The sequence below is a fragment of the Solanum pennellii genome, chromosome 1 (genome assembly GCF_001406875.1).
Source record: "Solanum pennellii chromosome 1, SPENNV200".
NCBI lineage: Eukaryota > Viridiplantae > Streptophyta > Magnoliopsida > Solanales > Solanaceae > Solanum > Solanum pennellii.
The window spans coordinates 61,168,503-61,194,751 of NC_028637.1; the positions used below are offsets into that span (position 1 = coordinate 61,168,503).

General features: G+C 36.3%; 1 protein-coding gene across 4 annotated transcripts in view; it reads left to right on the top strand.

Moving 5' to 3' along the window:
• The window catches only part of LOC107008383 (double-stranded RNA-binding protein 1-like), a 32,314-nt gene extending 15,745 nt beyond the window's left edge, over positions 1 to 16,569 (top strand). For 2 of the 4 annotated variants that reach the window (XM_015207400.2, XM_015207398.2), the window contains exons 3-6: positions 8,848 to 9,083; positions 9,475 to 9,691; positions 15,240 to 15,368; positions 16,116 to 16,569. In XM_015207400.2, coding sequence (XP_015062886.1) covers positions 8,848 to 9,083; positions 9,475 to 9,691; positions 15,240 to 15,368; positions 16,116 to 16,402 — 869 coding nt within the window. In that variant the 3' untranslated portion in view covers positions 16,403 to 16,569. The remainder of the gene's footprint in view (positions 1 to 8,847; positions 9,084 to 9,474; positions 9,692 to 15,239; positions 15,369 to 16,115) is intronic. The other 2 variants (XM_015207401.2, XM_027914066.1) reach the window with 1 other exon arrangement.
• Positions 16,570 to 26,249: the final 9,680 nt, after the last annotated feature.

Below are 26,249 nucleotides of genomic sequence, written 5' to 3' on the forward strand. Positions count from 1 at the left end.
ATACGATCTACTCGAAATACTAACCCGCATTATACCTTCTTAAGTTATCATCGTCTATCATCACCCTATTATGCCTTTGTGTCGTCTTTGTCCTCTGTTTCCATTCCTAAGACTACAGGTGAAGAAGCACTTTCTCATTCTGGATGGAGGCAGGCTATGGTTGATGAGATGTCTGCTTTACATAAGAGTGGTACTTGGGAGCTTGTCTCCCTTCCTGCAAGTAAATGTACTGTTGGTTGTCGTTGGATTTATGCAGTCAAAATTGGTCCAGATGGTCAGGTTGATCGACTTAAGGCTCGCCTTGTCGCCAAAGGGTATACTCAGATATTTGGGCTAGATTATGTGACACTTTCGCTCCTGTGGCTAAAATAGCATCTGTTCGTCTTTTTCTATCTATGGCTGCCGTTCGTCACTGGCCTCTTTATCAGTTGGGCGTAAAGAATGCTTTTCTGCATGGTGATCTTGAGGAAGAAGTCTATATGGAGCAACCACCTGGTTTTGTTGCTCAGGGGAGTCTAGTAGCCTTGTATGTCGATTGCGTAGGTCACTCTATGGTCTGAAACTCCTCGAGCTTGGTTTGGGAAGTTCAGCACAGTAATTCAGGAGTTTGGCATGACTCGTAGTGGAGCTGATCACTCTGTGTTTTATCGACATTCTGCACCAGGTCGATGTATCTTTTTGGTTGTTTATGTTGATGATATTGTTATCACCGGTAATGATCAAGATGGTATCACCGATTTAAAGCAACATCTTTTTAAGCACTTTCAGACTAATGACCTTGGTAGATTGAAGTAACTTCTAGGTATTGAGGTTGCTCAGTCTAGATCAGGCATTGTTATCTCTCAACGCAAGTATGCCTTAGACATACTTGAGGAGACAGGAATGATGGGATAAAGACATATTGACACTCCGATGGATCTGAATGTTAAACTTCTTCCGGGACAGGGGGAGCCACTTAGTAATCCTGAAAGGTATAGACGACTTGTTGGAAAGTTGAATTATCTCACAGTGACTAGACCAGACATCTCTTTTCCCGTGAGTGTTGTAAGTCAGTTTATGACTTCCCCTTGTGATAGTCATTGGGAAGCAGTTGTTCGTATTCTTCGATATATAAAGTCAGCCCCCGGCAAAGGACTACTCTTTGAGGATCAAGGTCATGAGCATATCATTGGATATACAAACGTTGATTGGGCAGGATCACCCTCTGACAGACTTTCGACATCCGGATATTGTGTTTTAGTTGGAGTAATTTGGTGTCGTGGAAGAGTAAGAAACAAAATGTGGTTGCTCGATCTAGTGCCGAATTAGAATATCGAGCAATGGCGACATCAACTTGTGAGTTAGTTTGGCTCAAACAATTACTGGGAGAACTAAAATTTGGCAAAATTGATCAGATAGAACTTGTGTGTGATAATCAAGCGACTCTTCATATCGCATCAAATCCAGTGTTTCATGAAAGGACTATGCACATTGAGATTGACTGTCACTTTGTCAGAGAAAAGATACTCTCAGGAGATATTGTTACAAAATTTGTGAGGTCAAATGATCAGCTTGCAGATATGTTCACCAAGTCTCTCACATGTCCTCGTATTAATTACATTTGTAACAAGTTAGGTGCATATGATTTGTATGCATCATCTTGAGGGGGAGTGTTAGAATAGGACTAAGTATTTCTAACTTAGAATAGGAACTAGAATAGGAATAAGAATAGGAATTCTAGTTGGAAAAGGTTTCCAATGTAGTGTCTATAAATAGGGTCTTCATGTAACAATTTAGATACGCAATTCAATAATATTTTCTCCAATATTTCTCACATAAAGTATATGAATCATGTCGGAATCAATAGATGAGTCGGTATTAAATAAGTCACCAAAAAACTGGCCAGAACAGGCTCATATGCCGGAGTATTAGATTTGATGGCTAAAAGTGATCACGATCTAAGAAATAAAATTACATAGGTAGGGTCGGAATGATGTCATGACCCAACTAGAAAATAGAAATTATATAGGATAATTCGAATTGATGAAATGACCCCATTGAAAAGATAAATAATATGGGCAGGGTCAGAATGATGGCACAACCCTAATGAAAAAGAGAAATTATATAGGTAGGATTAAAATGATGGCACAACCGTACGCAAATAAGATTTGAGGAGTCACCGGAAAGACGAATGGAACCACGCAAATCAAATATGAGGAGTCAACGAAAAGACAGAAGGTGATATGCAACTCAGATATGAAAAAGTAGTTTGGAAAAAAACCCACGGTACTACACAAATTAAATATGCAAAAAAAGGTAGTCACCATAAGGATGACACAGTGCTACACAAATTATATATGAAAAAGTAGTCACCGGAATGACGGGACGGTGCTACAGAAATTAGATATAAGAAAGCAGTCACCGGAATGATGGCATGGTGCTACACAAATTAGATATGAGAAAATAGTCACATGAAAGATGATACCATGTGAGAAATCTAGGAGAAAAATATTATTGAGTTGTGTTATGTCTACATAATATATTGAAACCCTATTTATAGACACTAGAATACAATCCTTTACCAAGTAAAATACTATTTACGATTCCTATTTCTATTTGTATTCTTATTCATATTCTAAATAGGATTGTATAAACCTATTCCTATTCTTTTGGGATTGAATAAACCTATTCCTATTCTAATGAGATTGTATAAACTTATTATTATTCTAACAATATATATTTTCAATGTCTTAAAAATCGAGCTACCAGGAACTTAAAGAAGGAACAAGATGAAAATTTTAAAAAGAATACTAGATTCCTGCTTTTCGATCATACTAGTAGGACAATGACAATTGCTTGGCTTGTGACCTTGGAGGTTTTGGAGCTAGTTGTCACCCCTCAAACCTTGTCCTGGGCGGACTGACACTCAATGCCTTAACCTAACTGAGAGAACCTTTCTATATGAACATGAAGATACACCATTTATATGATATCACATCAAAAAGCGGAATAGTAGGCATGAGTCACATAAGAACAACTCTATGTCAAGGAGTGCAAAGGTAATTTAAAGTCTTCTTTTCATTAAAGAGCATAAGATCTCCTTTGAACATAACAAAACTGTAATACCATATTTAAGACAAATTGAGCTGATTTTAAAATATATGCATGACTTAAATACTAAACCTCTAATACATAACATTACAATAGAAATACTAGACAGGCAGGTTCTACAAGTTCAACTTAGCTCATTTTTTGCTGATACAATGTTATGGTATGAATACTGAAGCATGGAAAGAGAATTTAATCTGCTCATCTATCAAGTGATGTCTGAAGTAGGTTCTGTTGGTTTCTATACCGTGCATCTTGTGAGATATTTAAGATGTTACATATGGTATGAATCCAGGACTCGCATGGTATAAGTAGAATTTCTTTCTTCTGTTGCTTTATATTTAGCTACAATATCAAGCTCATCATTATTTACACTAATTTCTGTAATCATAACCTGGATGGTGGTATTAATCTATTTGGATTCATTCCGTCAGGGAAGAGAAAATATATATTAAGGTTAACAATGATGGCATTCAGTGGTACTTTCCTTAATCCTAACTTTGATGGTTGTATTATCTATTTGGTTCACCATCAATGAAGAGATGGTAGAAATGAAAGTAAACAGGGTTGACATTCAGTAGGTCAGTGGTACCTTGTGTTGAATTGGAGCTTTTTCTTCGGCGTTGTTGTTGAGTATAGTATTCAACACTGCAAGGTTCTCAACAGCAGAAAAAGGTGTAAATTAGTGATTAATTAAGAGATAAATAATAATGGTGGTGTTAATTCCTTAGTTGGTATTCAACCAACCCATTAGAGTTTAGATTTGAGGAAGTATAATAATTATACCTTAGCTCAGCTCCTTTAGGTGACTTCTGAAAATGCTAAGCAAAATTTCAGTTTAAGTTGTAGAGCTATTATTTCCAGTAGCAAGCGATGACGAATTATCACGTTGAAGTTGGGGATCTAGAAGCCTAGTAGAAGTAACTGTGGAGACAGGTTACAGCTCGAACATTCAGTTATTTAGTTTCAAAGTTTCGATTAGAGGTGTTTCAACCTATTTAAGGTTCAGCGCACTGAAAATCATACAATAAAAAAGAATAATTTGGTACGAAGCTGAAATTACCTGATCTCTAAGCTTGATGATGGCTGAAGATGAATATTGGAGGAATCTCCACAGACATTTCCACTTCCCTTCTCTAGATCTTTCCAATTTGTGTTCGCTACAATTTATTTGCTCTATATTTTGCTGGTTTTCTTAGCCATTCTGGGCCATTTCTTATGGCCTATTCTCTTTTATATATTATTGTTTTATTAATAAAAGTTTGCCATGGCCCATTTGTTTTTTTTTAAAAAAACTATAGGACTAGCTAAAATCTGATGATGCACTAAATCACGGTCAGTAGAATGTCCAACAAGTGTAAGAACTATAAACAATGTCTGCCTATGTTCTTGTTGTTTTTCCATGTTCGTAGTGACTGGCATCAACATTTCAAATTCCTTCCATGACTGTTTGTACCTGTCCCAAGTAAGTAGATATGTCGGATTCTTGTTTCTTTAGGTTTATCATCAAAGATATCACATCATAAAATCAAGAAATGTATTAGTGTATAAAGCACAAACCTTTTCCCAAACTGATTAACATGTCTGTAATAGGCGAAACAAGGGTCCAACATGGAATCAAAAGATCGCCATTGGAGACCACATAATTGAGCATCAACCTTCTCCCGTTCTACTTTGATTTTTGCATGTTCCTCACTAACCTTTGCCTTTTCATCTATCACACAAGCATTGTTTATCAAGTGGTTTTGGACTTCTTGACCCTTGCATCACAACTCAACCGAGGAAGTCCAAGGTAAATATTTTGAGCTTCTCATTAATGGTTCAAAGTGATCATAGGGCTTGCACTTCCAATTCCTGTATTTTTGGAACCAAAAATATCTATTCGGGAAAGACATCTTGTGAAATCAGATTTTTGTTGCCAATAATCTGGAAATATGTGCTGGAATCGGTAAAAAAACATGTTCCTGGAATTTGAAAAAAAAATAGAATGACGGAATCAGAAAGAAACAGGGTTGTTGCTGGAAAATTAGAATCTGATCGCCAAGAATTGGTCGAAACCAGTTAATAATTATATGGACAGCTTCAGAATGAAGTGGCGACTCCACTGGAAAAAGAAGCTGCCAGAAAATGATGCACACGCCTTTCATGGATCTGATGAGCTCGTCAGAGTATTGCTTCTGGCGGCGTGTGAAGGCGCATATGACACCTGTTTCTGGCTAGTCTAACTAGAGCTTGCTTGTTGGGGAATTCTAAACCTAGTGGTGGCGTTAGCTTTTGAAAATCACTAAAAGAAAATGTTATTTACTCAGACAGCCGCTTAGATCACCAGAAAGCTGCAGAGGGATAGCTGAATTCGTTGAAATGATTCATATCGATACTTTTCTCTCAATTGCTCTGATAGACTGATATCTTGTAAGAAATTATAGGAGAAAAATATTATTGAATTGTATCTGAAACCTTATTTATAGACATTATTACAATCCTTTTTCAAGTAGGATTCTATATACTATTCTTGTTCCTATTCATACTCTAACAAGGAGTACTTATCTTTGAGTTCATAAGGCATTAAGGGTTGTCGATGTTACCTATCATATTATCAATACAGAGTACGTGGGGTCCTATTAGGATTCCCTAAGCTTCAAGACCTTAGTTTGTTAGGAATACATAAGCTTCAAGACCTTAGTTTGTTAGGAATACATGTCATTGGGGTACATATCAAAGTAAACTGTATGCATGAGGGGTGCATGACATAAATGATAACTAGCACTTCACACTTGCGGGTACACATAAATGAGGACTACATTCGAGGAGAGAACATATCATTTGAGTACAGTAAACATGCAGAGAAATGTTCATTTAGAGCTTTAGGGTGATGTAGCATTTCATGGTTGAAGCATACATGGAGCATATCATTTACGAAAATGATGCATCAATTTAAGAGATATAACATCAAGAAGAACAAAGGAAATTCAAATTCCCACATTGAGAGGGTCAGCCATTATATACCTCAGCCCACCTTAGTAAAACGAGCAACTACTTCATTACGACCTTAATCTACAAGACTAATAAAGATAGGGAGCTAGTATTAGTGAAGAGATTCATGACTATGTCACTTTGTCAATTATCAATCACATGTGAGCAAAAGCCCTTCATCAATGGTGTACCAACAACCAACCTACTCCTTGCTAGTGACAACATAAAAACTTCCCTCCGAGTCTGAGGTCACCCATAACCATCCGGGCAGTAAAACCACAAGAACACCTCTAAACAAATCCCCATTCTCATAAAGCTAGCAACAATTTAAGTTCATAACTTCCAATCACCACCCCATGAGTCCCGTTGCTAAAACGTCCTTATAACATCAGGAACCATCCATACATAAACTTAGAAAAGGAGGCTTACCTTGAAAGATGAAGAGAAACCCCAAAAATCATCCCTTGAGCCCCAAGTGAAGAAACCCCTATGAATCTCTAGAATCTGAAGAAAAATTTATGTTACAATCACGTATTAGGTGAAGAATAGCTAAGATACTATGGAAGAGAGAATAAGAGTGAAGAATAGCTTTGGATCACCCAAAATGAAGGGAAATGAAGTGAAGATCAAGTTATAAACATCTGGACGAGCCTTGATACAGAGCTAAATGCTGGCTGCATTTGGGAACCTTTGGTCGCATCTATACTGCACATAAAAACAGAAGGACTGTAAATTTATGCGGTCGCGTATGCCTTCACATATGGGCTAATGCGGTTGCATATCTATTCAGCGTCCTGCTCTGCAGTCCTTCAGTTGAAAGATCTTTAACTTTTTGCTCCGAACTTGGATTGAAAAATGTTTGTTGTGCTGGAAGGAAGACTCAGAGCTTTAGTTTGATAAGTAGTCTGCCCTCTAATTCCTTGTAGATTGGGAGTCACACTCGTTTGAAGTCAGACCACATATGAGATGATTTGAAACAATTTACCGCAATGTAACCTTCAACTTGGACTTTTGTGCTAAGCTTCCCTTGACCTCTCATCTTATTTTAACCCTTCAAATACCTCATATGTTGGTTCCTTGATATTTTTAGCCACTTCCCATCTTATCCTCCCGAGGTTGAACAAATTCATTTGCGTCGATTAGTAGTTCTTTGGCATGGAGATACCGGTTGTTATAGTAGTATTGGTGCTAAGCTTTTGTATCATGGCATAAAAATTGTTGATTATTTGCATTGCTGTGTTGTATCTTTCTTTCTATTTTCTCTTCTTTTTTCTCTATTTCATACTGCTTTTGTTTATTATTAGTGTAGCAGTTGTATATTTTTTCACCTCATTCTTAAACATCTTCAAGCTGAATACATGTTCCTTCAAAACTGACGTAAATCTCTATGAAAAGAAGAGCATATACCTATAATTGAAGTGAAACATAAATTCTTTAGAACACGTGGTAAATAAATCTTGTTCCTTCTGGATTTGAGAGATTATTTCATAGGTACCTTGGATAAAGCACCTGTAAGCAGTTGAGATTTAGATATACAGCCTAAACTGGGAAATGAATTGTGGAAATGTCGCTTACTTCTTGTTCAGATGAGTAGAAGGTTCAACCCATCTGCAACTAGACCAGTATAACTTTTTAAATGTAGATTAGTACATGGTTCATCGTTGGACCTTCCTATCCAGTACAATAGTGTTCTGCGTTTCTCTCTGTGGGAGTCCATTATTTTTAACCATTAGCTTTAGTTGATCTTAGATGAGATCTCTTGGAAGTTCCGTTCAGATGTTCCTTCCTTCTGTTGTGATTTATAGGATTTTTTATTCTTCTTGGTGAAGTTAACTACTCGCTCCACACTTGTTATAGTTCATCTTCTTAAAAAAATGATAGTTGGCATGTTGGGGGAATCTATATTTTGAGAAAGGTAACGTTGTACTAATCAACAGTACAAAGGTTGTGCTGGTACAATTTACGGATTCCAAAAAGCTAGATATATCCTTGTTCGTCTTACAAGGATTCTATGATGTCTAAAGAGTTAGCATCCTGTGGTCCAACACGCTGGAATAGAGAAGGAAATATGTCCGGCCACAGCGAGAGATGGAGGATTGTCCCTGTTTGCATCTGGTGGACAATATGGAGGGAAAGGAACCAAAGATGTTTTGAAATCAAGAGCATCCCTTTCTCTCCATTAGGTCGACCTTATACAAGGTAGGATCATCTTCCACCATTTCAATGCGGCACCTAAAAATATCTGTTGTAGAACTAGGCATAGCCCATCTGAGTCCAACCGTGTTCAGGAATAGTTGCCGTAGCAGAACAGTGAGTCGACAGTGAAAAAATAAGTGGCTGTTAGATTCTGCTTCAGTATAACTAAGGTAACACAACTCACCTGAAAGCCCATTTTCTTGGTAAAACAAGCTTATCTAGCTACCAACGAAGTAAAGCAAGCCACTTTGAAAAGAATCTCAACTGTGGGGGGAATCTAGCAGGTGATTATATTCTGTGGATCTTTACAGAGCTTCAAATTCATGAAAGAAAATTACTACTGAAGCAGTTCCATACAAGGATGAAATTATAAGAAAGATGCGTAGACCTTATCACAGATAAACAGTAATTGATATGCTTGGACGCAATGTGCGAAATTGTTGAAGTATTTCATATTTCTTGGAGACTTCATTTCTAGACAAACCTTCAAGAGTGTGTGAATAATTCAGATTGCTGACTTCTTGATATTTCTAATCAGCTAATCCTTTCAAGACAAGTTTCTGATTCTTTACAATTTTGTCCATGTTGCAGGCATGCTTCATTTGTACAAGAGTCGATTACAACACTATGCCCAGAAGCAAAATCTCACTTTACCTGTGTATTCTTCTGAACTTGATGGCCCTCCTCATGCCCGTCGTTTTAGGTCAAAAGTGACCATTGACGGGGTAACTTACGAAACTCAGGAGTTCTTCTCTACATTGAAGGAAGCTGAACATGCAGCTGCAAAGGTTGCTTTTGAGTCATTAGCACTTAATGACACTCAGGAGGTTAGTTCTCCCTTTTTTCCTGATAATGTAACTCTCTTTCCTTTTTGGAGGTTCCAAATGTTTGATCCATTCTATTTCTATACAACTTCTGTACTTCAAAAACTCAATTTTTTTTCAACTGCCCAAATCTTTGAACTTCCATGTGGTATTTTCTCTTTCAAATTGACTTTTCATCCACTGTTTTAAGACTTTCTTTTTCTATTCACTAATGTAATGTGCAAGTCAATTTAGTACATTAAACATCATGTCCGTTCAAACACCATCAAGTAAAACGGGAAGGAGGGAAAGTTTAGATAACTTTAGTTTTTACTTCAGTGCTGAGAGATCATTCATGTGAGTACATTTCATTGTTCTTCTATCTAATTATTTAATTATTTTTGAATAACATCAGGATGAAGGTTTGTACAAGACACTTCTGCAAGAACTGGCTCAAAAAGAGGCTTTACTTTTTCCAGTTTATGATACAGCCAGAACTGGCCCACCTCATGCACCAGTATTCCGCTCAATGGTGGAAGTTGGAGATCGGACTTTTCAAGGACAAGAAGCTAAAACCAAGAAACAAGCAGAGATGAATGCTGCAAAGGTTGCTTACAATGCCCTTGTGAAAGGTAAGGAGGATATACACTAAGTATCATAATTTGCGAGTTTTCCAAATTTTATTTAGATAATAAAAATGATATTTTTAAAAGACATTATAAAACTATGTAGGAGGACATGGTATATTCCAACTAATGAAATTAATAAACTTAAGATCAAGGAAAACTTTGTACATCAATGCTGTTGGAGTTTCATTACAGCCGGTTATGTTAGGACCGAAATAATTAAGTGTCATGCAGAAGCAACAAAGCAAACTTCAAAAGACCACGATTAAGAAGACAAATGAGAGATATACCAAAGTGGTTCGGTCAATCGACCTACGCCCATAAAAGAGATGGCAATCCACTATATATATATATATATATATATATATATATATATGAGAGTACAAAATATGGAGAGAAATAACATCAACCAATTCACTCAAAATATAAGGAGGTTCACACAAGTGATAATGTATCACTTGTGTCCCACAAATTCTCCCTTCTACTCTCAAAGCCCCAAAGATGACATTATGAATGCTTATTAAGTTAGAAGTAACGAGCTACATTTGTAGAGTCCTAAATCTTTTCCTACAAAAAAATGACTAGCCAAATATGGTGATATCCATTTCGAAAAAGAAAAATCTATTTATAGTAAAACACTCGGGGCAAATACCCCACAAGTTAAACAAAAATCAAATTACAATAAATAGTTCATGAAGCTACATCTACACCTAGGGCACCTAGGTGCTTTCATGACTTCCTAATTTTCTACGGGATGCATTAAAATCTAAGTGTAACCTGAAATGTTGTGTAGACCTAACAATATTTCCAGTATCTTATTGATTCACATATGCTGTTTCCTGTGTAGCTTTTCTGTTGTGAATGTAAAAGTTTAGTGTCTGATGGAATTACATTGCATCTCCTTTCTGGTAAAACTAGTCAATCTTAATATCCAAAATATGATAAGGCCAGTGGCAGACAACAACCATGGATAGAAAAAGACGGACATGATATTTTAGCCACTGGAGGAAGTATCAATGTAACTAAACCCAAATATTTGAGTATACCCCTTTGCAACAAGGTGAGCCTTAAGCTGATCAAGTTGCGCCATCCACAGTCCACACCAATTTTTATCACATAAATCCAATGACAACCAACAATAGATTTACCTTAAGGATGAGAAACAAGCTCCCAAGTACCACTGGCATCTAAAGCAGATATCTCGTCAATCATAGCTTGTCACTGTTCTAGATGAGGAATTGTTTCACTTGTAGACTTAGGGATGGAAACACAATTCAAAGATGATAAAAAGGCATGATATCGTTGACAACTTAAAAACGTTTAATGGGGCCATGGGGGTTAGTACTACTAGGGGATCGTATACCTTTTCAAAGGGCAATCAGCTGACTTAGGGGGAGACAAGTTTGTAGTAGATGCACAGTCTCATGCAGGACGTGAATCATCTAAGCTTGATGTTGGACGTAAGCAATGATGGTCAATCAGGAATGGTGATATTGTGGCTGGAGAAGTAAAGTGATAATAGATTCGTCAAAAGTTGGTTTAGGTAAGACATGTGAGATATCATGAAGATGTAATGTAAGGTCGAGACTTAGAAATGTGACATCAACTGATACCCTTTCTGAACTATGAACCAAGAAATACACATTTGAGAGCATGATGGGCTAATTTATCTTTTCCAAGGGCTAAATTATGAACAAAATATGTGCTCCCAAAAACACAAGAGGGAAGAGAGTAAAAAGTTGACTGAGGAAACTAATGAATAAGGAACCTGATTCTAAATGGAAGATGAGGGCATTCGATAAATCAGGTAGCAAGATGTGAGGACCGCATTGCCCCAAAAACTATTTAAAACATATAATCAAATGAGAAAAGTGGGAGCAGTCTCAAAGAGGTGTCTATTCTTTCTCAATACTACCCCATTTTGTTGAGGATGTACAAACAAAATGGCGGATGACTCCTTGGGTGAGTCATAAACGGCTGAAACTGGAGGATTTATATTTTAAGGTATTGTGGTAGAAACTAAGATGAAACAAGATGAAAATGATGCTTTACTCGTTAAATGAAGTGCAAGAATATTATACACTGTATTAACCGATAATTCTGTCCGTATTGAGTGGACAAATCTCAAGATACAAAGACAATATTAACCCTTTGGAGTGGCCCAGTGGTTTGAGCTTGGGACTTTCATTTTGGAGGTCTCAAGTTCGAAATTCCTTGCCAGCGAAAGCAAGGGGTTTGTCTTCTGGGTCGAGCTCGTCGCACTAGGCTTGCCTAGTGCAGGTTACCTCTCCTATGTGCTTTTGCGAGCTACTGCATAGGAGCGGGGGTTTCACCCTGTGCGCACCCAAAGGGTAGTAGCTGTGGTTTTCCCTTGTCATAAAAAAAAAGACCATATTAATATTTTTCTTAGTAAGAATTCTCCATATATATATATATATATATATATGATGCTAAACATAAAAACTGTAGATAATGTTGCTAACTGCTAATAGATAGAGATAGAAACAATGACTACTATAGATAATATTGCTGGTTATTACTTCTACTTATAACTACTATAAATAATTACTGCTTATATATTTTATCCATCTTAAAACAAAGAAACTAAGATAGATTATCTCCACATGCTCGTCTAGATTTTGTTCTAGAGTAAGTCCATAAAGGAGCATTCATATCAGTGCATCCCTCTTGAAAAGTTGCCTTGTCCTCAAGGTGAAAAGAAGGAAACAGATTTCTTGGGTAGGGTCGCATGAGGTTTCCGGTCCTCTTAGTGGTACATGTATATGAAAAATACCCTTGTAGAGAGGTACCTCGAAAAAACGATGTTAGTTACCAGAAATTCTGTATTCTAATTATTGTCTCACTAATTGCTCTGACACCGTGTGAGAAACAAAAGAATTTGAGTCATTACTCAACTTCATATTCCCTCAAGCTGTTTCTTTTTTTCCTTTTTTTGGTTCTGTAGTTGTTGGGGTTTTTCGTATTATTTTGTTGTAAAACTGCTTTGTTACTATCTATTTTCTCTTTTACTTCTGTTCTATCTTTTTCTAGACTATAATTGTCTTGAGCCGGGGGTCTATCAGAAACAACCTCTCTATCTCACTTCTAAGGTAGAGGTAAGACCTGCATATACTCTACCCCCCCCAGGACCTACTCTGTGGGACTACACTGGGTATGTTGTTGTAGCTATTGGGGTTTAAATAACCATACCATGTTGTAAAAAAGAAAATGAATCAATACCTAATTACAAATTTTAATAGGAGTTAATTAAGTTACCTACTATATTGACTTATTTTCTAAATATTTGCAAAGATTCCAACAATTAGCAAAACTTTATGGATTGCCCCTCTCCCCTAAGGAAAATTTTAATATGAAGGCAAGGAGAATCAACTACTAGAATTCAACCGACTCATCCTATACATTCAGGAGACTATGGATTCTGCTATTTTCTGTAGAGAGTTGCACATAAGCCTTTTCCAGTTGAAACTTTGTGGACATTTTTAGATGTTCTGATATTGATTGTTGCTAAGAAGAAAACCTATAAGTGGGGTGGTTGCATGTCTCACTTAATGCATAACTTGCAATAGCTCCACCAGTTGGAATTAAATGGATATATCTAAGATCTCAAAAAAATTCATAGGACCAACACACACACACACACACATATATATAGGGATGTTGCGTGTTCCTTTTGTTTCCTTCTGTAGGATCAAAAGGTTGTTTTTTTCAGTAGCATGTTCTCTTGATTCCCATGTACTATTCCATAGTTTTCACTGTCGGACAGTTTCTCTATCTTCTCCTATCCATCAGAGTATTCACACTTTCAATCTCTAAATCATTTCTGACCTGAGCTGTGTTGGCTATAGCCTTACTATTTCGTTATATGCTTCATCGTATTGCAGATCCGTGAATAATTAATTGAATTTATTGACTGTTTCCTTTCTGATCAGTTAAATGCACCAAAAGTTCCATCACTGCCTCTTCATTATTAGTTAGATCTAGTGTGCCCATGAGCTGCCACTTGTTGAACTGGGCTACATCTGCATGAATAAATATGTGATAATGTCGTTTTGTTTGGAAATTATGTGAACAAGATACTAATTGCTTTTACATCATTATATGAGATAAGTTTTTTTTCAATCCCTTGTTTGTTTACTTTTGCAATATTGTACAATAAGATTGTTGAAATTCAAGAAAAATGATAGTTGCATCATTTTTAACTCTTACAAAGTGGGGTCAGTACTTGCATCATCAACCATTTCCAGGTGTACATAAGATTGTTGAGTTTCAAGAAAAATGATACTCCCTTTGTCCAACAATACTTGTCCACTATTGACTTTCCACACTTGAGAAATATAAATAGAAGGGTAATTTTACAGTATCACCCTTTGAGTATAATAAATATAATTTGTTGAAGAATATAATAGGGAAATAACTTAATTAATCATAAGGGTAAATTAGGAACTAAGTGTAAAATTATCCATTGATTACATAAAGTAGACAAGTATTGTTGGACATTCCAAAATAGTATAGTGAACAACTATTGTTGGACGTAGGGAGTAGTTGCATCACGTAACTCTTACTCGGAGTCGCTTTGAGATAAGATAAAGGAAATAGAAGAACACTGATAACTATTAAGAGATATTTCTTTTATTGTTACTTAAAGCTTATCCAAACCCCACTTTGTGGTATTTCACTGGGAATGTTGTTATATTAGTTAAAAGCTGATTTTTTCAATAAGCAAAATATTCTCTCTTCAAATCCAAGAATTTTTCATTGAGAATGACCACACATTGACCTTGTTTAATCAGCAAATATTGAAATACCATTGTTATTTATATTTTGTGGTTCTGGAGAGACTAAAGTTGTAGTGCTATATTGAGTGTACTTCTCAAAAAATTACTAGTTGTCTACAACAACACAACAACAACATACCCAGTGTAATTCCCAAGTGGTCAGGGAAGGGTGTGTTATGTATGTGCAGACCTTACCCCTATCTTTGGGAGAAAAGGAGGCTATTTCGGATAACGCTAGGCTCAAGTAAAAGCATTATTAGGAAGTTCGAAAAAAGGAAAACAACGGCAAAAAGATACTAAGCTGACTATGAAAGTATAAGCAACCTCATTGCTGGGCATTTGTATCGGAAGAAGAAATATGGCTACTATCCATCATTTTTTTTTCCCATACAAGTAGGAGCATTAGAGAGTTGGTGAATCAAATTTATTTTACACGTAATTCATAAGTATAGAAACCGATGATTCTGAGGTGATTTCCTTCTAATCAACTTGTCATTTCATTGGAACATCCTTGGCTTATCACATAAAAGGTATAGGTATATTTTCCCTCTTTACAGTTCAATTATACGACATTTTTCAAATATTTATGCTCAAATATTAGATGAATTATTCAGTCTTTTTAAGTTTTTGATGAAACCACTTCAACCTAAAGAAAACATCTTATGTTTCTCTTCGAAACCAACATTATTAACCTTGAAGGGTTGGGTTCAGTGGCAAGTTCCAAGTCAAGTGTGCAATTTCATACTTTTGTGTTACAGGTGGTCAACAAGATGAACCTCTTCAGGTCCTTCCAGTCAGTTCAAAATGTGTTGTTGCTGATGTTTCGCAACTAGTTGTTCAGCAGAAGACCAAATTGATAATTGAAGAACTAAGTTTGCAAAATGAAGGTGCTTTCTGAAGTCTGCAACCCCTTGATACCATTTTTTTTTACTTGTTTTCTACTTCTTTTGTGATATATATCTTGCATATGGACGCTCTTAATTGAACTAAATATATAAGGTGTCACAGGTTCTAGCTTTGCCACTGTCATGTATTAAAAAGGAGAAGACATAATTAAGATTGCTGATAGAGCTAAACTGAGTATCGCTGATGTTTAAGTACGTCTTTACGGAACAGTATAATTTATTAATGCGTTACCACAAAAGTAGTCACAGAGAACAGTTTTCAGAACAATGAACAATGCCAAACATTCTTTTCTAAAGTAATATCTATCAGGTTTGAAAGATGATGCGTCACACTATCAAGTTGGGAATTGCAATGTGGCTCTACATATTTTGGACCAAAATCTCTTTTTGCACAATAACTTAGAACAGGGTTGCATGAGGCTTTCTTTAGTAGGTTATATATCATTGAGGTCAAGATAGTGGAATTTCTATATATGGACCAACCAGTTTAGTTAGTTTCATCAAGTTGAAATAACAGTAATTCTTTAGAACTACAGAGTTGCGTTTCTTCCTACTCAAATCTCCTCGTCTTGAAGTAATGCATATTGGTTCCAGCTTTAGTCTTTACAACTTAAACAACATGGTCATATAAGCATTTTATCGACTGTGTTTCAACCAATTTATCACTAGCATCAGTTGTCTTTTCGTATTATATAATGTGTTACTCGTTATTTGACCACTTATTTTAAGAGGCAGACACAAATGCAAAAAGACACAGATGTTCAAATGCACCCAACACATATTCCCTTATTAGGGATCATCGTCCTGCTGCCCCATTCGTTGCTTCAGATTCAAGTGATGCAGTTGCTGAGTCTGCTTTTTCTGATACATATGCTGGAACCAGTATTTTGCCAAGCGAGAAGATTTTCATTTTCCCCCGAAAAGCAAACATGAACCTTCCAAGTGGTGCTTCTGTTTTGCCTTGCAGCGATGAAAAATGGGTTGCTGCTAGCTTAGAGTTGAATCAAAATCACTAACTGCAGAAACCCAACTTTGCAATGTTGTTTGGTGAATCTTATCTTGATGATAAAGTTAATTTCTGATAATTTTGGACGGTACTATAATGTGTAAAAGAAACATGTAACCTATCGATACAAAATATTAATCTATGCTATATTTTTTGAGCAAGTACTAGGTTATGTTATTAAGAAAATTAACCTTCTCGTAGTATTTATGAAAATGAAGCCTACTGTTGGTGTACAAAACAAGAAAAACAAGGACACAACTGGAATATCTTTTGTAAAATCACTTTAGCCCTAATGCACAATGTATCATTGGCTACGGGTTCAAATTTTTGCTTTTGAATCAATCATGTGCCAGATGAATTTTGGGTATCATGCGCATAATTGACAGACACACATACACACAATTGACCACAGGTGTGTTAGCACGTGGTTTCCTTGTCTTGAGTTTGATACACGTCTGAAATGTCTTGGAACTATAGCAGGATCAATTAGCTTTGGGGTTGATCGTAGTGCGTTTGCCGGAGCTGTCGTGTTTTGCGGGACTATCCTTTCGGAAGTGGGAAGGAGCTGTCATTTTACTTGGTGTAACCAGTCCAGTATTTAGTTTTATTTTTGGCTTTCATCCTTGTCACCTCTATAATACTCATAATACAAACATAAATAGTCAAGCGTGAAATTAATGACTTCATTTAAATAGTCTGTAAGCATTGTACTGTATTGTCTATAAAAATGCATTACTATACGGGACAACAATGTCTAATTTTGCAGATGTGTGGTGTCCAACGCATACGTCCCATTGAAGTTTCATTAGCTTCATATCTTTGTAGTAATCAAATCTCACCCAATACTTCCTTGTAAACAATATTTGTTGTGTATGTCCTGTGTGGTTATCTTGTTCTTCATTTGTGACTAATACTTTTTTTGCCACCATAGATATTCTTCTAGATGGTGCAACATATAGTTGTCCATTTGAGAAAACATGTTGTGGTAGGTACAATCCAATATTCGGTACTGCTTGACCTTGTGCTTTATTTATTGTCATTTCAAAACGTAAATGTATAGGAAATTGTTTCCGAATAAATTTAAACAGTTTCCCTCATTCTCACGTGGTGATAGTTGTATTCTAGGAATAAAGACTTGGTTTGTAGCATATTGGCTTGTTGTTATTTCGGCATGTATTATATTCTTGTAAAAACCTCTACAGATCAAGTGTGTCCCATTGCATAAACCATTCGAGGGGTCTAAATTTCTCACAAGCATGATCAGTGCAATTATCTTTCAAAACTAACCTAATGTGTAGAATACAAATTAATCAATTGTTTTGTACTTGTAATTGTGTAGTTGATTACTTTTCTTTTGTGCTAGTAAGTATCATAATAAGAAAATTGTTAAAGTTGTGATAGATTTGATAATGTACCTATGCAACGGGAGTCCATTTGGTGTGAAAGTGTTGAGATATTCTTGTTGATAGTAGTTGTGGTATCATCTTTGGCTGAGTCAAAATTGATACATGTTTTTGTTTCTCTAGGAAATTTCTCAATCATTAGTGCATTTAGTTTATCTACAAATTCATTTCTACTTGCTAAGATTGCGCGCTTTGTTATAAACTGTGCAGACCTATAATTTTGTTGGAGTCTCCTGAATATTTCTCCAAACAATGATTCTTCCAGATTAATATCCCCGCTTTGTTGGACACTCTTTTGTTTTGAAAGTGCTATTAATTATCATTTATCGTGCTTTATTCCCTATTTCCAATACGAAGCAAGAAATCACTGAAAGTTTGATATGTTCTTACTCGCATATTGGTTGAAAGTTGTATTTTTTTCATTAATGGACACAAATACAACTTCACCAAACTTGCATTTACCGTCTCTGCTCTTGTATATTTTGGCACCATAGGTAAAACTTATCGGAAGTCACCTCCAAATACCATGATTTTACATCCAAAAGGGACGTCCTTCTCCATTATATCACGAAGCTTCTGTCTACAGTTTCAATTATGCGTTGCTTAGCCATGGGCGCTTAATCCCATATTATTAATTTAGCTTGTCTAATTACTTGTGCACCTCCACCTTGTTTTGACATATTTGTTATTGTTGTCTCATTTTCTTGTAGTGGTATACCAAAAAAACTTGAGTGTACTGTACGACCTCCATGTAATATTATTGATGCTACACCAACTGGTATTAGTTGTCAATGCTATAATATCTTTTGATATCACCTTAGACATTAGTGCCCGATATAAGAATGTTTTTCCGGTTCCCCAGGTCCATCTACAAAGAATAACCGTAGTGTTTCCGTGTTGACCCTTTCTAGAATGGTATTGAAAGCTTGTGCTTGTTGTTGATTCAATTGTGGTTGAGCATCAACATCTTCGGTTGGAACATTTACAGACTTTTCATTGATTCTTTCTCTACATTCAATTAAGGTTGTTTGATGTTATTGTTGTTTGTTTTGAGGGTTATCATATTTATCAATACTTTGTCCCATACTTTCCAAGTAATAATTAATGCTTTTCAAGGTTCATTAGAGTTGTGCCTCTGGTGTGTGAATGGATCCTATGAAAGTCTTTTGAGAAATCATCATAATATGCGTCCCATAGATTTCTCACACCAGTTGGGTTGCGATGAGTAAAGATTGTAGCAAATAAACTTCGCAGGGCTGCAGACATCTTGAAGGTGATAGCCTCTCGTAAATACTTTGAAATGCTATTATCAGATCCTAATAACCACTTTCTTTAGCTGCCTCTTTAAAACTGTGCCAATGTTTTCCATTAACAGTGAGTAAGTTTTCAAATGAAGTCGGCCCTCGGACATGATTTAATAATAGTCTTTTGTAATATGTTTCTCCTTTTCTAGGATTAGTTGCAATATTTAGTTGATTCGTTTAGTATCTAAGTTTTGTGTAGGTAATAAGATAGAAATAAAGAATAATTGTCTTACCAATATTTATGCTTCCAATCATGGTGCGGTATTTTATTTTGTTCATATTTTGGATTGGTTGTTCCAAACATAATGCTTGCGGAATTCTCAGTAGAGGTAATTACGAGCTTCAATGTCTTAAAGCACATCGTGAAATACTCGGTAAGCATAGTTTGGTCTACAACGTTTGTTTCCACGATACTTTGAAGGTTTTTCTTCTTCCAAATGCAGACAACACATTGTTTAGTATGTGGAATATCTTTTGTTAAATCTCTTTAGCCCAAATGCACAATGTATCATTGGCTACGGGTTCAAATTGTTGCTTTTGAATCTATCATGTGCTTGATGAATTTTGCGTATCATGCACATAATTGACAGACATACATACACACAACTGACCACACGTGTGTTGCACGTGGTTTCCTTGTCTTGAGTTTGATGCACGTATGAAATGTCTTGGAACTATAGCGGGGTCAATCTTTGTGGTTGATCGTAGTGCGTTTGCCGGAGGTGTCGTGTTTTAGTTCCTTGATCCTTTCAAAAGTGGGAAGGAGCTGTCATTTTACTTGGTGTAACCACTCTAGTATTTAGTTTTATTTTTGTCTTTCATCCTTGTAATGTCTATAATACTCATAATACAAACATAAATAGTCAAGCGGAAATCAATGACAACTTCATTTAAATAGTCTGTAAGCATTATACTGTATTGTATATAAAAATGCATTACTATACAGGACAACAATGTCTTATTTTGCAGCTGTGTGGTGTCCAATGCATACGTCCCATTGAAGTTTCATTAGCTTCATATCTTTGTAGTATCAAATCTCACCCAATACTTCCTTGTAAACAATATTTCTTGTGTATGTCCCTGCGTGGCTATCTTTTTCTTCAATGGTGACTAATACTTTTTTTCCACCATAGATATTCCTTTAGATAGTACCACATATAGTTGTCCATGTGAGAAAACATGTTGTGGTAGGAACAATCCGAATAAATTTTAATGGTTTCCCCTCATTCTCACGTGGTGATACTTGTATTCTAGGAATAAAGACTTAGTTTGTTGCATATTGGCTCGTTGTTATTTCAACATATATTATATTCATGTGAAAACCTCTACAGATCAAGCGTGTCCCATTGCATAAACCATTCGAGGGGTCTAAATTTTTCAGAAGCATGATCGGTGCATTATCTTTCAAACCTAACCTTATGTGTAGAATACATCAATTAATCAATTGTTTTATACTTGTAATTGTGTAGTTGATTACTTTTCTTTTGGGCAATTAAGTATCATAATTAAATAGTTGTTAAAGTTGTGATAGATTTGATAATATATGACACGACCGAGGTCTAGATACTAGCAGAAACCGGCGTCGTTGACCTCTATGAGGTCGCAGACAATCCTACTTACGTCGTCATTACAGTCGTTAGGTTAATTGATGCGGAAAATTCAAACTTTTTGTTTTGTTTGAAGTGTACATAGACTTCATAGTTAGAACATGGATTCGCGTATAAAGAAATTCATTACTCATGTGCATCAACCATCTAATAAAGGATTATTTAATCTTGAAATAAAAAGTCTAATATCATAAGTAACAATTGCCAAAATGGCACCATTATGTAAGTGTGAACAAAATAGGAAAGAAATACTAGTGGAACATACTCAACAAGACTAAACCTATTACAAAGCTTGAAACATAACAACGGGCAACCTCGAATGAGTGAGTACCTACCAAGTCCGGATGAAAAGCTCTGATGTCCGAACAACTGCAATGAATGTCTTTAACACCCTCCTGAACCTGCACCTAAAATAGTATAATGTATGGGATTAGTACACACTTGTACTAAGTATGGGTATATGCAAGTCCACACCAAGGACATGCATGATTAAGAAGAGCTCTCTCCTAACGATATGAATTATGGAAAGCCAAGTCAGTTGGACTTGCCAAATCAGAAGGAAAGTGATGCTATGAAAGTTACATGCATCATCATTCTTTTCATATTGCACACAACACATAACATATTTCATATAACACGTACATATATTAAATACCATTCTTTCATATGCCGTGAGACCTTTGAATCACGGACTTAACATTAAGACTTTCCAAAATGAGGGCTCAACATATGGGACCTCAACTAGGGAGCCTTCTTTAGCAAACACAGAGTCTGCTTCATTCATTCGTACGTACTTCACTTTAATTCGTTCGTAGGCTGGTGTGAACACCAACTATACCTACGATGATGTTGAAGACTCTCATCGGGTTCAATGTGCAACGACCAAGAATTACCTAGTGTCATTACTTGAGTCTAGTTCACCTCTTGATTATCCTATCCAAACACCTTTGGTATAATTCGTTTCATTATCTTTCATACTTTGAGAAACTTCAACTTTAACCGACATAGATAATGTGAGCATCATGAAATTCGGTGTCTCCCCCACACCGAAAAGAGGTGGAGTCACTGGCCAAGGTGAAACAAAAACATCCCTAGCTCGCTTAGGTGGAAAGCCATTGGCTAGTTCCCTATGTTGGCTGCATAGTTCAAAGACCGGAGATTTGGGGAGACCCATATCCACCTTGGTGGACAGTCTCATCTCATGAGAATTATGTGAACCTATGCCCTTCCCGAAAGAAGGCATCACCATTCATAGCTATCCTATCAGTGCTTCGTTTAAAGTTCCTATTTACATTCAACTCATACATCATCAGAGCTTGCTTGTATCATGAGGTAGTCATAGATCATTATATGATTTATCATCTTTTCTTTATGTATTAAGTGTGAATTGTCCTTACACGTACATATAGAGAGTGATTGAGACTTGTCTATTAATATTCAAAACTCTCTTAGGTGAGTACTTTTTGGTGACCTTATATTGGCGTAGGTAAAACTTGTCACACTTGCACTAGCCTTATATTGTGGTGCCACCCAGTTCTTTCTTAACATCCTTTCATTTCATCTCTACTAACCTGTGATTATTTGCTCATCGTATAACATACATATGCTCTCTTGAAATTTACATTCAGGGACATTGATTCTAGGCGTAGATACATCTTATCTCACTTGTACTAGCCTATCCTCATGTAGCCACTCTTTCTTTGCTTATTCATTGTTTAGCATAAATATACTATCTTAAAAATTTCATTTAGTGACATTGATTTTTAGGCGTAGATGCAGCTTGTCTCACTTGCACTAGCCTATAGTCATATAATCACTCTTTCTTTGCTTGTTAACTATGAATTCATTCTTAACACTTTCTTTTGGAGTATGCTTGAGATTTGACTCTACATCATTCTACACCTCCCATAGCTGAGTACATTTGGTAACATTTTCCTAGGCTTGGTTGAGACTTGACTCACCATTCATCTTAGCCTCTTATCATGTTGTCACTATTTTCATTAGCTTTAGCATATTAGCTCTTCATAATTACTCACCCCATTACGTGAATGTTCATTTCGTCATATGCCAATGTACTTGGCCTTTTAGTGTGCCTCACACTTAATCCCCTTGGTGTCACATCAATTCATTACATACATCTTAGGTTCACTTACTTTTAAACGTACGCTGAACTTGTGAATCCATACGTAGAAGCCATGAGGCTTCATTCATAATTCGTCTAAGTGACTCATACTTACCAAGATTATGTGGTACAAGATTTATGCATCTTGTAAGTATGCCAAGGTCTTGAGTTCGATTCCTATGGGCATCACTCATTAAATATTTATTCACGTAAGACTTATGTATCAATACGGAATTGGTCAAGGGAACCCAATTTCAAATCCCTTGAGCAACACTTAGTCTTATATTAAATTTTGATTTAAAATTTCAGCTTGGGGACCCAAGTTCGAATCCCAACGCCTACATTTCTTTTCTTACATTTCTCTCCTTGACTTTTCTGTTTTAGGCCGAGAGTATGTGGGATCGATCCCCCACAACATCATTTTATTTTCCTTTAGTTTTTCTCCTAATTTTCTCACCTATCCGAGAGGTTGTGGGTTCGATCCCCACACACTTCATTTTATTTTCTTTCATTTTTATCCTCTCTCCCTCACCTATCCTAGAGGTTGTGGGTTCGATCCCCACACCACTCATTTTATTTGTTTCATTTTTCTCCTAACTCTTCACTTGAGCCTTACCCCATTTCGAATCCCCCTTACCTCATTTTTATTATTGAATTTTTAATAGCTTGCATATGGTGAGGTCTTGGGTTCAATCCCCAATGACCTCATACATTTTATTTTTTTTTAAAAAAACTCAAAATCATTCCAGTAACTTGGTCGAACCAAATTTCCAGCAAATCTGGAAATTTGATCACACTTTCCAGTCCATTTCCTCAACATTTTATACGTTAGATTTTTGGACAATTCATTGGACATTTCGTACGTTTATTTTGTGCATTTTTGTGGTTACATTTGATCAAGATTTTCTCTCAATTCAGCAACATTACACCACTTATGAATATCACGATTTACTTCCAGTAATTGCATACAAAACACAAGAATTTAACATGCCTATTACACACTTCAACCCATGCCCAAAGTCACGGCATACACAATGCACACACACACGTTTAACACATAGTTTCGGAAAGCATGCTTATTACTCACATAAGTCCGAACATACATAATTGAACAATATCATAACGAAAACACATCACATCTCTAAATTCTACCAGCAAAACATATCCAACCTACAAATATGATGGGAGCTAGTGAGAGGGACATGCAAAGGGGAACATTCCTAGTTTTCAGATTAGAATTTGACTTAAACTTAGGGGTCTCTTTGGAAAAGGACCAAGAGGAGGAAAACCCATACTTTTTTTTCGTCGTTTAACACCTTTCAAATCTGATCTCAAGTGCTGCCAACTCCCACGAAAAACAAATGCTTCTCCAACAAAACTCACGCGCAAACCGTTTGAAAAAATGCTTTCGCTTTTCGTTTTTAGTTTAGTTTTTCGTTTGAGTTTTTGTGTGCATGTTATTCAAGTGATGAACTTTGATTCTTTTTTGTTACTTTTTTTTAATGATGGACGTGAGAATGAGAGTGAGAGACGTGAGAATGAGAGTGGAGAGAGATGAGAGTAAGTGTAGGAGTTTTAGTTGAAGACTTAGTTAAACTAGGACTCCTTGTTACTTATTAATTAATAATCTGATTTTTCCTTACTTAAATCAGAAAGTTAAACACCAATTAATTCAAATTTATCATTAAATACCAAATAATTCAATTTAATCATTGCTTCCACCAAGGATCGAACCAGGGTGAAGCCTAACTCGTGAAAATGAGTCAATTCGGGTCAACCCTACCCGAATTGTCCACTATTTTTATTAACCAATTACTTAATTAAATACTTAAGGTAATTACAATAGTAGCCTTAGACTGGAAAAGACCATTTTACCCTTAGACCCTCCAAACTTAAGGTTACCCCTTTCAAGTTCGGTTAAGACTCATCGGGGTGAATCTTAATATTCGGGTGCCCGACATGGCTGGACCCAACCTTGACTAGCTCAACTAACTCACTAAGTTGGTTGTCTTGGATGATGCATAGGTTCATTGGTCTAGTTCCGCGCGCATCAATCCGTGTGAACCCGGTCTAATGTAGGCATTCTAGGTACGTTTAGGGCTTATTTTGCATAGTTATTTTTGAGTTGTTACATTATCCCCCCCTTAGGAACATTCATCCCCGAATGACACTAATCTTTACTAGCAACAAGTAAGTCATCTGTAGAACATATGCATACATAGGCAATTCAATACTCTTCATTGGTGAATATCTGATTCACATATTAACATGATGGTGCACATCCTTTAAACCTACTAGCAGCTTCACATTAATAGACTAAGGAACTCTTTCCTAACTAGTCTCATCAAAGCATACAACATAAGTTAACACATAATTCACACAAATCAGCAACCAACATGATGACTCAAACATATTAACTTCATACTAGTGCATAAAAACATACACAGTCAAACACATGAAAGACTAATTAAGGCTAAGCACCTGAGACATCACCAGGAGTACCTTCCCCTGCACCCCTAGACTTGAGTGCAAAGAATCGTTGCCTCCTTGGAGCCTCTTCAGTTGGAATATTAGGCTGAACTTTCTCCTTCACTTTTTCTTGACCTCTCCTATTCGGACAATCTTTCATCATGTGACCCGGTTTGCCACAACTGTAAGAAGCGTTAGAGCCCATCATACACTATTCTCAATGTAGTTTGCCACACTTCTTACAAGGTGGCCTCTCCTGAGGTGTATCTACTTCATTGTTTCTTTTAACTCTGGGGTCTCATCTTTCTTAAACACCAGAGTTGATGTTTGATACGCTCTTAACACCAAGAAATCAAAATTTTATACGGCACAATTAGATTAGAAGAAGGGAAAATTTCCTAAGCATTATGCAGTCTCTAATTCATGATAGTGGTGGAAAAATTTCCTAAGCATTATGCAGTCTCTAATTCATGATAGTGGTGCACTTCACTACCATAACTTAAAAATTACTTAACGTGGTTGATATGAGCCTCATGTTTTGGATAGTTAACCTAATGCTCTGATACCAAGTTTGTCATGAATGGGGTCAATACCCTAGCCGAAAACGGCGTCGTTGACCTCTCAGAGTTCGCAGACAAGCCTACTTACGTCGTCATTACATTCGTTAGGTTAATTTTTGCGAAAAATTTGAAACTTTTTGTTTTGTTTGAAGTGTACATAGACTTTATAGTTATAACATGAATACGTGAATAAAGAATTTCATTACTCATGTGTATCAACCATCTAATAAAGGATTATTCAGTCTTGAAATAAATAGTCTAATAGCATAAGTAACAATTGCATAAATGGCACCATTACATAAATAGGAAAGAAATACTAGTGGAACATACTCCACTAGCCTAAATCTATTACTAAGCTCCAAACGTAACAGCGGGCAACCTCGAATGCATGA